Source organism: Oryzias latipes, chromosome 14, assembly GCF_002234675.1.
Source record: "Oryzias latipes chromosome 14, ASM223467v1".
NCBI lineage: Eukaryota > Metazoa > Chordata > Actinopteri > Beloniformes > Adrianichthyidae > Oryzias > Oryzias latipes.
Window position 1 is genome coordinate 13,307,774 of NC_019872.2, and position 12,366 is coordinate 13,320,139.

The 12,366-nt window shown below is 41.6% G+C and overlaps 1 protein-coding gene across 8 annotated transcripts in view; it reads right to left on the minus strand.

Moving 5' to 3' along the window:
* Positions 1-4,696: 4,696 nt before the first annotated feature.
* Positions 4,697-12,366, minus strand: part of LOC101165088 (neurexin-2) — a 170,758-nt gene continuing 163,088 nt past the window's right edge. For 5 of the 8 annotated variants that reach the window (XM_011483510.3, XM_020708861.2, XM_020708859.2 and 2 more), the window contains 3 exons: positions 11,545-11,873; positions 9,662-9,746; positions 4,697-6,980 (listed from right to left, as the gene is read on the minus strand). In XM_011483510.3, the coding sequence (XP_011481812.1) occupies positions 6,184-6,980; positions 9,662-9,746; positions 11,545-11,873 (1,211 nt within the window). In that variant the 3' untranslated portion in view covers positions 4,697-6,183. The remainder of the gene's footprint in view (positions 6,981-9,661; positions 9,747-11,544; positions 11,874-12,366) is intronic. The other 3 variants (XM_020708864.2, XM_020708865.2, XM_020708863.2) reach the window with 1 other exon arrangement.

The following is a 12,366-nucleotide window of genomic DNA, read 5'->3' on the forward strand; positions in this document are numbered from 1 at the left end:
TCTCTTTTTTTTCTATCAAAATTACTTAATTTTTTTTTGGATATTTAAATTTTCTTCCTCCATACAGATGAGTGATCATTAAATATATGTTTTTTTTTATAAATAAAATCATTACCAGGTAATGTGTTGACCAATGAAAAACATTTTTCTCCAAATGTAAATATAAAGATTATAATATAGATAATAACTTTTAAAATATTTTTTTACAATAGCACCGTATTTCGGAACATCACTGGCTAAAATTCTTCCAAACAGCATTTTCTAGGTATGTGACTTGAATGGATGGATCTGTTTTCCCCATAAATGTTAAAATATATATTTTCTTAATTTTAAATATTCATTTCAATCCCTTGTATTACTTATTGGATGTGCTTCTTCATTTAGCCCTTGCATTGGCTTCCACTAAAAACCTTTAACCTTTAGTTGACCTTGCTAAGTAATTCATATAAGGTCCACAAATGTAAGCGGCTCTCTGAGTGTTGCAACTGCTATATTGCCCCAGAACATAGAAAGTTTAACAATAGAAGAGAAAATTGGTAAGGCATCCGGATTATTGTATTTACTAATTATGTTATTTTATCACACAGAAAAGCCAAATGGAAAGGCTTAGAAGGAGTAAAGTGTCAATCCAATATAGTTTAAAACAGGATTTGTGGTGAAATAAATATGATAAATTATATAAAAATAAATTCAAATGAAGAAGAAAATCATCCTTTTCAATGTCTGGCATTAATATATGGTCTTTAAATATTTTAGTTTTCTTTGGAGTTTTCTTTTTTAATCTGATTTTGAATTACTTTAAAATAATAGAAACTATAAAAGCAATAAAATATACCGGTAATCTTTTTTAAGATTTTGACCAGACAACATAATTTCTAGGTCTTTCACAGGTGGTTTGGATGCCTGAAAAAGTAACAGCAGAACCAAAAAACACGCAGGCCACAAATTATAACATATTCACATCCTTACCCAAAAGCTTTGTAGACCTGGCTGCTGTGTCGACAGCAACCAACAGTTGTCTCCTGCTTTTTCTTGTCAGAGCTGTTTTGTTGAGATACCCTTGTGACATCTCAACACTTCCCAGCTGTGGCTTATCGTCTCCTGTAGCTGCTAGCCTCCAAACCCCTCTGTCACCTTGAATCAGAACTCACCTGCGCTGGACCCGTGCTGACACCGCACCTGTCCGAGCCCACGGGACCGTTCCCATCAGTGTCAGCACAGGGAGGCCGACAGGAGAGAGGAACCTGCTGGCTTTCAATTCAGTCTCACTGAAGCCTTTTGTAGAAACACTGATGGCTGCTTCAGCCTCAGACCAAACATGACGGGGGTCCACACCACAGAGTTCCTCAAACACTCCGCAGAGGTCATCAGAAACACAAGACAGGAGCACACAAGCAATATTTGCAACCTGTAACATCAAGGAGATCAGGGTGCGTAAGAGGCATAAAACTTTTTTTTAAATTAAATAATTGAATTTATCTTATGTACCAGACGTCTACAACCTTTAGGGATAAAGGAGCCATTTAGGGGGGCAGTTTCTTACAGACCAAAATCCACCAGAGCAGGAAAGCCACCGTTTAGAAAAATAAACGTAGTTATGTTTTTGTGACCTGCGTTTCATTTATAAAATGTTGCTTTCAAATATCTACAGTTATTTGATCATGGCAGTATTATATTTTCTTCTCATTCATTCATTCATTTTCCATTCCGTTTTTCCCTTTCGGGGTCACCAGGCTGCCGGAGCCTATCCCTGCTACTTGTGGGTGAAGGCAGGGAACAACCTGGACAGGTCGCCAGTCTGTCGCAGGGTTGTTATATTTTCTTCTATATGACAATGTTAACTACTTTTACTTTTGACAGCAGCACATTAAAGCTCCTTTCAAAATAAAATACACCCTGTGTCAAATATGATCCTCCTGCTGCAGCAGATGTACATGAATTGAAAATGCAAGAGTCAAACATGGCATTTTTTTAAACATTGTGACTTTAGTGTTTCTTCTTCCTTTTCTCTTTTACTATTGAATTTAACCCCTTGATGCCTGTTAATGCAAATATGCACCAAACCACTTCAGATTCAAATTTACCTTAATTTAGCGTCAACATAAAAGCAAAAACATAAGCGACATTTTTGTTTCATAGCTGGAAATTATTTCAGGCGTCGAGGGGATAAACATTACTACATTGGTGTTTAATTTTTACCCCCAAAAAATCTATATTTGTAAATGCAATTCTATACTTTAAGGACTTTTCTTCTGAACAACAACTAGACACTGTTGTGCAGCAGAAGATACAAATATATCAAACGTTTTACCAGCCTTTTGGTAAGTTATGTTATGTTAAAAATCTTAAAACAAAGGAAAAAAAAACGTAATAGCCTAAAACAAATTAACCAAAAGTACAAACTCATAATTTATTGAAATCGTTAGCATTTTTCTTCAGAGCCAAAAAGGCCAGAATGAAGGGATAAAGGAACCACATGTGGCTCCAGAGCCTCCGTTTGCAGAACTAACCAGAGGGGATGTTTTGAGGCTGATCTGCTGCCTAAGAACATCACTTTTCCTGTCTTCTTGAAGATGTTCATCTAAATCTTCTGATTTTAACAACTAATAATAAAAAAAGAATGAATTCATCCTCTGCACGGTTTAGCTCCTGCTGTCACAGAGCTCACCTGGATGTGAGGACTTTCGAATTAAGAGTTAAAAAAAACCTTTTATCTAACACAGAATCTAAAATAGCGCTACAGCAATCGTTGGTGTGTATGATATGCTCAATATTGTGGTATATAGCATTGAGTCTTGCAACATGAAAGGGAGAACTGTTTTTATTGTTAGGAATTATGGCGAGCAGAAAAAGCAAAAGCTCAGTGCAGCTATAAAATTGACAGCATACTGTGGTGCAAATCACCACCACCTCAGACAGAAGTTCAGCCGGCCTAATGTTTGACCTTCAAAAATTAAATTAAGGTATTTTTCATTTTATTTAAAGAAAGATATGCTGCGAAACCCCACTTTGTTTCTGTAAGCACTAGTGGACATCCCAGCGTTAATAAATGAACAGGAGCAGCCTCTACATCACTGAGAATTGAAACAGGAAAGAGACGGGAGACAAAAAGTGATGAAACTCAAGTGTAAGACACTTTAAAAAAAAAAAAAAAAGAAGAAAAGCACTTTTTTTTGGGAACGTGCAATTTGTGTGAAATGCTGCTTCTGCATGTCAAGCATTTCAATGGGTGTAATTACTGAAGTTTGGCCTTTGTAGTATTCATCTGTGTGCATTTATTGGGTTTGATCAGTCCCAAGACTTCTAATCTTGTTAGATTGAGTGAGGCAATAAGCACTGAGCATGGAATAAAAACACAGCCCTTTCTGTGGTCATATAAGCCGCACTAGAAATGTTGTCCGTCTTGTCAGTTTTTGCTTACAGGAAATAGAGGTAGATCTACGCTCACTGGTCACTTTATTAGGTACACCTTTCCACCCGTTCATTAACAAAAATTTCTATTCAGCCAATCACATGGCAGCAGCTCAATGCATTTAGGCATGTAGACATGGTCAAGACCATCTGGTGCGGTTCAAAGCGATCATCAGAATGGGGAAGAAAGGTGATTTAAGTGACTTTGACCGGGGTGTGGTTGTTGGTGCCAGACGGTGTGGTCTGAGGATTTCAGAATCTGCTGATCTACTAGGATTTTCTCGCACAACCATCTCTAGGGTTTACAGAGAATGGTCTGAAAAAGAGAAAATATCCAGTGATCGACAGTTCTGTGGACAGAAATGCCTTGTTGATTCCAAAGGTCAGAGGAGAATGGCCAGACTGTTTCAAGCAGATAGAAAGGCAACAGTAACTCAAATAACCACTCGTTACAATCGAGGTCTGCAGAAGAGCATCTCTGAACACACAACATGTCCAACCTTGAGCCAGATGGGCTACAGCAGCAGAAGATCACATAGGGCGCCACTCCTGTCAGCTAAGAACAGGAAACTAAGGCTACAATTCACAGACTCACCAAAACTGGACAGTAGACGATTGGAAAAATGTTGCATGGTCTAACGAGTCTCGATTTTTGCTGCGGCATTCAGATGGTAGGGTCAGAATTTGGCGTGAACAACACGAAATAAGGGATCCATCCTGCCTCGTATCAATGGTTCAGGCTGGAGACGGTGGTGGTGTAATGGTGTAGGGGATATTTTCTTGGCACAGTATGGGCCCCTTAGTACCAATTGAGCAGTGTTACAACGCCACAGCCTACCTGAGTATTGCTGCTGACCATGTTCATCCCTTCATGACCACAGTGTACCGATCTTCTGATGGCTACTTCCAGCAGGATAACACGCCATGTCATAAAGCTGGAATCATCTCAGATTGGTTTCTTGAACATGACAATGAGTTCACTGTCCTCAAATGGCCTCCACAGTCACCAGATCTAAACCCAATAGAGCACCTTTGGGATGTGGTGGAACAGGAGATTCGCATCATGGATGTGCAGCCGACAAATCTGCGGCAACTGCGTGATGCTGTCATGTCAATATGGACCAAACTCTCTGAGGAATGTTTCCAGTACCTCGTAGAATCGATGACTGTGTACCTAATAAATTGACCAGTGAGTGTAAATCTTTCTTCCCCGTTGGTGTCCAAGAAGTTAAGAAAAAAAACCTCTCCTTTGTGACTGCAAAAAGCAATAAACAGCACAAGTGTGTACAAAGTATATAATCAAGTGTATTTTCATCTTTTTCCACGTTCTGTACACATATTAAGATCCATTTCACATGAACATTATACAATAGCAATAAGTGAGGAATGGTCTATTTTCCGAGTGCTGAGCTGCTCATGTTGAATGGCACTTTCATTGAAAAAAAGATCACAGCGTATGAATAAATAACTCAACAGAGAAGAATGGCTTCATATTATTTGTTTCATTGAGTACCAGGTTCAGAAAGAAAATTGTACAACCAAACGTGACAATGGTTTGTTCCATCCGACAAAAACAAACACATCTGCAGCTTTGAGAGGAGTGTGCTTTTTATAAAAAAAACCCCCAAAACAAGTGATCCAAATGAAAGACAATCTGAAAATGGAACATGATCAGAAAAGGTGGTGACAAGATACACGGAAATATCGGAGAAATATCAATACAGTTCACAAATTTTCAATTATTCACCTCATAGAATAGTCTTTTGATAACTGATAGAAAACAAATACATGTTTGGCTGCTTTACAAGGAACATCTCTGTCTCAAGCGTTAACATTTTCAATGTGCTTTTTGGATTATCCAATGACAGTTTGAGGAGAATCAACGGGGGGTGCGGTCAGCAGCCGGAACCTGCGACTTTGTGCTCTTCAAAGCTGCTTGGGTTGTTTCGATGTCCTAAAATCTGTGCTTGGAAGGAGACGGTGTGTCTTCCTCTTACCTTACCCGGCAAACTGATGCTTCCAACCTCTATGTATATACAGTACATACAAGCAGTGTTTACAGAGAAATACCTCCACTGGCGGTCGCTGGCCGACATGTTCACGATTATCCCTACTTGGTACGGCATGGCACACTTACTACTCACACAGGTAATGTTTCTGACCCATCACACTTGTAAGAGTGGACGTGAGACGCTCTGGACCGGAATGACCGGGGGACTTTCGGAACCACAGGATGAACACGGAAGCCTCGCTTCCTCCGAGTTCCTGCACGCTCAGAATGGCTGCTAGATATTTGAGAGAGAAAAAAAAAACTTGGCCTGTTGTGCTTCACACATCATATCTGGGGGACATTAAGACTCAAGATACAGCATCACGAAGAAGTCCAAAGAAACCGGATGTTCTCGGAACTTTCTGTACACAGCCACACCTCTGCTATTTACAAAGCCAAAGTGGGTTTTCTTCCTCCAAGCTCGTAGAAACCAAAATAAGAGATGATGCTTCAACAAGGAATCGATGAATGCTGACAGAGTGCACATTTTGGACACAGAGGATGAGTCAGATCTCGTGTCGTCGAGAAGAATTTATCACTAATGGGCAACTTTGACTTTCAAGACACAGAAAAGCAATATATATTTGCTTTGTGCAGTTTTTTTGTGGTCTGTGTTTTTTTATTCGATTTATTTATCTTTTTTCCCCCCGAAGGCCCACCTGACAAGTCCGGGTTGCAGAACAAAATTCCTCCTCTAGTCCACGTCTGTTTCCTCTCTGCTCTCAGACGTAATATTCTTTGTCTTTGTTCTTTTTGCCCTTTGTGTTGGCCTTGGCCACGGAGCCTTTCGCCGTGCTTTTGTCCTTGACCACGGCCCCATTGCCCTCCCCGGCCGAACTGTTGGCAAAGCTCTGGCTCTGGTCTGGCGGGTAGGAGCCCTCGTCCCGGTTGCGGTACTTGTACATGGCATAGAGGAGGATAAGAATGCAGAGGGCAGCAGCAGCCACGATGCCAACCACCATGCCTGTGGTGCTGCTGGCCTCCCTGATCACCTCCACGTGCTGGCTCTTTTCATCTGAGGCTGTGGGGTTGGCTGTGGGCACATGGGGAAAATTGGGAGGGTAAGTTAGTCCCGGTGTGTTGCGGGAGGAAGGAGGAGCAGGGGGTAGAAGCACCTGGTCACGGGTGTTCATTTTGCCTGCAGGAATGTGGAGCTGGTCGGGGTTGGTGGTGGGGATAAAAGGAGGTAAGGGACGGGGTTTGTGGACTCCACTGTCACCAGCGGCAGGAGGTGGAGGAAGGACTGTCCTGTCGGTGACCATGGGGGAGTTTTTATTAAAGTCTTCGTCATCGGATTCCGTCATCTCCCCTGAGCCGAAGGCCGAGACCTCCACAGGGTCACCGCAGTCCTCCTGGTCCGGGGGGCAGGAGGGATGAGGGGGGAGTATCAGGGACTCTTTGGTGGTTTCGAGAGGGGATAGGTGGGTGGGAGGAGGAGGAGGAATGAAAGGGTAGCGGGTGGCGATGGATGGGGGCTCAAGGGAGTCCACTGTTATTATAGGCAACACTAATTCACCTCCTAGAAAGGAAACAGAGAAGGTAGGGTACCCTAAATTAGAAGAGCTCCGATTCTGTTATGGAGGCGGAGTCACAATCTGTTCATTCGTCTGCATCTTACTGAGCAATCAGACCAAAAGCAGCTAACTCTGAACGAATGATCGGAATAATAAATGTCGCTGCACGCCACCACTATTCCAATACGGCAAACACAATGGGGCTAACAGGCAGACACAAACAGATTGGGAAAAACCCCCAAAAATGGCTGTGTGCACAATAGAGCAGACAGGTTATCGTTCGAAAAGATTCCTCAAACATTATATTTTCAGCTGCTTTAATAACAGTTTGAAGACTAGCTGAACTAAATAGGCTTAACATCATATAAAATGTGATTTTCACATAAAAAAGCACAAAGGAAAGGAATAAAAGCCAGCCCGTTCTCAGGTCTAACATATCAGGACATTATGAATGAACACCTGTTCCTAACCAGGCTCTGAAATGAGGTTAACATAACCTCAGAGGAACTAGAAGCTATGACATATTACACCGCCGCGATTTTTATTAGACGAAATTTAACCAAATGCAGGAACAAAGATCCGGGAGTTAAAACGCAGCTTTAAGTCATCTCTTCTGCCCGTTAGCGCTCCCTCACACACACGTGTAGAAAGGCTGCTTCAGTTCATTAAAATGCTCCTTTCAGTCCTAATATAAAGCAATCATACTCGTTCATCTGTTTTCTGACAGTACAGACACGGAGTTTGACACGCCAAAGTGGGAAAGCTAAACTTCTGCTGCCGTCTCTCCCCTTTGGCGTCCTATTCGACACACACCTGAAAACTCTGGAGACGAGCAGCTGATGATCAATTTATCAAGCGCTGGTTCTCAGCAGCACCTGGGTAGCTTTTGCTCCATAATATCATGTCCCCTTGTTTTACTTGGAGGGCACAGCGGTAGTCTCTTTATGGTGTGGGTAATCAAAGTTTTGTATCGCAGTCAGAAAAGACGTTATGATGAGTTGGAGACACTAAAAAGAATAAGGACCCCCTCAACCAAAAGAAACAAATAAGAATTCTGTGACAAAGAAGAAAGAAAAAGAGGAATTCAGTGAACCCTTCTATATCGCGGTTCACCTTTTGCAGTCTTGCTGTGTCACAGGTTTTTTTTTGAGTGGATCCTGATTGGCTTTTGTTAATAAATCACCTCTGTGCTGTGTCTCCTGTACAGGATGCGTTCAGTTTGCCAATGTTAGATAAATCTTTGATCACGATCAGATCTTTGTTTAGTTCTATAAAGATCAGAACTTTGACGATTTAAAAAAAGTGTGAAAATGTTCTTGTCTGTCTTGGAGAAGTGGATAAAGAGTATAGAGGGGTTTACAGCCTTAAAACATTTATAATTCTACTTTGCAGATTTCCCCTATTGTGGCTTTTTTATGGAACATATCACCCGCAATAAATGTGGGAACACTGAAAGAAAATGCAGCAACAGATCTGAGCAGATTTTGAAGAATACTGTCAGTTTTACCTGAGTTAAGAGGTATTACAAAGAAAGTGAACTTTATAGATTACTCTCAGTATCAGACGAAATAGACCAGCTACTGCATTTGACAAAAATATCGAGGCAAGGGGATTGTCCTCGGGTACAAGACTGGACGCTACAAACAAGGCAGGGCCCTGGGAGTCCATTGACTGTATATGAGAATTGGACTTTCATAGAGAAATAAAAAGCTATATAACTTAGTCCTTCTATTTGTCAGAATAACCATTCCTGCTCTGATACATTTAAAACAATTTTTTTAACATAATCCTTCATTTTAAGAACCAGTTATTCAAATTGTAAACTGACCAATCAGATGTTTCAATAAACTTAGGTGGTCTCAGGTTGAATGTTTAAAAATGTTGACAGATTTGTGAAGTTCGCTTCCAAGAAATCATCGTCTTACTGACGATTTCTGGTTCCAACACGGCGGCGTCCGTATGGTGAATGAAATGGCGGTTGAATTGTCTTTTTACTTTGTAGCTAGCATTCTATGGGTGACGTCACACTCGCTCAGTCCAGTTTTCTTATACAGTCAATGAGTTTGTCTAAGAATGAGACTCAAAGGTGAGGAGCTCTTTAGGAAGATGATGAATAGAATCAGTGATCTCTGTCCTGAACAGTGTCCTCTGGCGGAGGGCAAAGCTTGAAGGACGAGAGGCAGAAATGGGGGTGGGGGGTCTTTTTTCTATTCTTCAAACATGTATGACAACATGTGTTTAGAAGTCAGAATGTCCTCTGGCTGAGAAAGATAAATTTCAGTCGACCGAGATTAATGAACACGTGTCGCAGGGACGGCCAACGACAAACCCATCAGATAAGGTCATCTTAAGCATGGAGGCGAGCGTAATGAGGGCACGCTCATTCCTAAATTCCACAGCGTGTTTCTGTCACAGATCTGACCCGCCGCCATCCTTTCTTAATGACTGCAGCACACCGAACAGTTCGGTTTGGTGATTTATAGAGACACGCAAGATGGATTAAACCCAAAAATCCTCAATAAAAGTCTAGATTAGGACAGCTGCCTCACACATGTATGCTCAGAGACTTGAAGAAAAAACCCGGACAAGGGAGTTTCACTCAATTTAGTAAAAAAATCTCTAGAATTCCCAAAAAAATCAACAATCATAATGAGTTAACTGATGTTTTTAGCCTTCAACAGCCCACCTGTTCCGGGTTCGCACTCCTCCAGGTCCTCGTCGTCACTCGGACACTCAGCTGATGCCACCAAAATATCATCAGAGCTCTGAGGCTGAAAGAGAATTAGGAAAATGTGCTGTTTAAGCAAATGAACTGTTAAACACACCACCATCAAGGGCTGTAGCTGATGATTAAGTGGTAGTAGTGCATTACTATACCGCTGCAGTGTTTGTATTTGCAAGATGCTAGAAAGTGCAGCTGATTGGAGACCTTCATCTCCTGGATGCATCCATGTACTACCTGTACCAGCATCCAAGAGAACAATAATCATATGTTCCTCCCAGGCTGAGTGACATTTCCCTGTTTTTGTTGTTTGCTTTTAATTCACCTTTCCAGCACACAGTAAAGAAACATATTCGGATACACACTGAAACGATGGAAAACAATGCAACTTCTGAGTACACAGAATAATAATTAAAAGCCCCGGTGATGACAGAGTTCATTTATGTCTAACACCCATTAAGAGGTGGAATCCTTATTTTATACCTTGTTCACACCAAGTGCTTGAAGATAAGCGAGTCAGGCAGGGAGCTGTTACCCCTGAAGCTGTCTGACACTTTGGCACACAAACAAATATGTGATGATTTGCAATGGCATCCTACAGAGGAAGCACACTAAAGGGCGCCATCCGAGGGCCGTGATCCGTGACTGAAGGTTAAGCTTTGATGTTTCTAGCTTTAGTTCTCGTTGTTTTTATTGCTTATGTGGGATTTGAGACCCCTTTACAACATAATGTAGTATTGATGCATTTTAGAGCATCCGTCCATCCATTCTCAGAACTCACTAAATCCCTCTCGAGCTCCCAGGGTTGCTGGAGCCTATCCTAGCTTCTGTTGGGTGAAGGTGGGGGATACCCTGAACAGGCCACACAACCAAACATACACACACTCACATTCACACCTATGGGGAAAATTTAGAATCACCAAGTGATGGAAGGTTTTTGGACTGTGGGAGGAAACTGGAGAAAACCCACTTTAAGCAATTAAAATGGCTTGTTTCGCTGTTAAATGCTTCAGTTCTGATTTATTCCCAATGGTTAACTCTGTTATTTTTATTTCGTATTCATCATTAGCCTGTTAGACTCCATACTTCTCCAAACTGAGCATTCTCAGACCAACATTCGCCAAAGAAACCTCACTTAAAGAGCCTAAATGATATTGGTTCATGTTTTCCCTAACTAAAGCAATGCGCCGAGGGTTAAATACAAATCTACTGTATTTTTCAAACTATAAGTCACACTTTTGGAAGACATTTAGTTAACAAAATATGGGAACAAGAATGGAAAATTTCTTCTTGAAAGGCAAATCATAATAATGGAATAGATAACAATAGATTTATTATCTGCACGCTTCATTATCGTAACCATATTGAAACCTGGGAGGAACAAAAAAAGTGTCTAGTAGATTATATTCTTCTTCTCTGCTGCTGTCAGTATCAAATACTGATACACACACCTACAGTGCCCTCTAGTGGCTATTAATGAAGAAATAACAAACACATGAACAAATACGTAAAAAAAAAACAAATTTTAAATCACATATAAGTCGCACCTGAGTATAAGTCGCACCCCTGATCAAATTATGCAAATATTTGCGACTTATACTCCAAAAATTATAGTAGTTATGGATTTTTCACAAATATATTCTCGGATAAGGGTCCATCTGGTTTAGGTCCTCTAAGAAAAACTAATCAAAATGCTAAGTAAGCAAATGACAGTATAAGGATTCACTGATTGAACAGTTTGGAAAATTGTTCTAAGAACATCCTTCATCTCAGTCTTGAACCAATTAGCTGTGTGTTTAGCAGATTAGCCCCCAGCTGTCCTCAGATGTGCTGTCCAGCCCTCTGACCTTTGAGATGCTCTCCCTTAGGCTGGGTGAGCGTTGCCTGCGGGTGGTGGTGGTTGCCATGGTGGTGGTGGTTTCCATGATTGTGGTCGACATGTCGGACACGGGCAGCGGCGTGGCGGAAGTGATGTCGGTGGTCAACACGGAGAGCGAGTCTCCGACCAGGCGCAGGTTCCCTTCCACCTGAACGCTGGGGTCGCTCTCCGCCGCCAACTTGAGAACCTGGAGGCCGTTGTAGTACAGCCCCGAAATCTGACCCTGGAAGGGCCGACCTTTGTCCTGACCGCCAATTTTAATGGCTGCCTGGCTGTTAAAGATGGTCAACTGTCTCCCTGAAGTCAGACGGACAGACAGACAGAAGAAAGGAGGGAATGGCAGGGCGGACAAAGGAAAAACGATTGGAACAATTAACAGGGAAGCGTCGTGATAATGACCATAACTCATTAAAGACATGTTTAAATTTTTAGGTGTTCACTTAGAGGGGAATCATTCATTTAAACTTTCTAAAGCAGTAGAAAGCTGACACCCTATTTAGCAGTTTAGAAGTTTTTAAGATTCCTTTTAACATGTTACTGGAAAAGCTATGCAAAGGGTATTTTATTCATCTCTGAAACAGAAGTTATAATAAAGTTTATCTTCTATTTAAAAACACCATTTCTCCCATTAGGCCAATGAAATCCCCCCTTTACCCAGTTCATATGGGAACGTGTGACATCACAGAGCCGGAAGGCTCCAGGCACAACAGTTTCCGACAGAGCGGCTGCGCTCTACGGCGGCAGCGTGAGCCACACGGTGGGGGGGGTCAAGTGCTTAGCTGTCTGCATC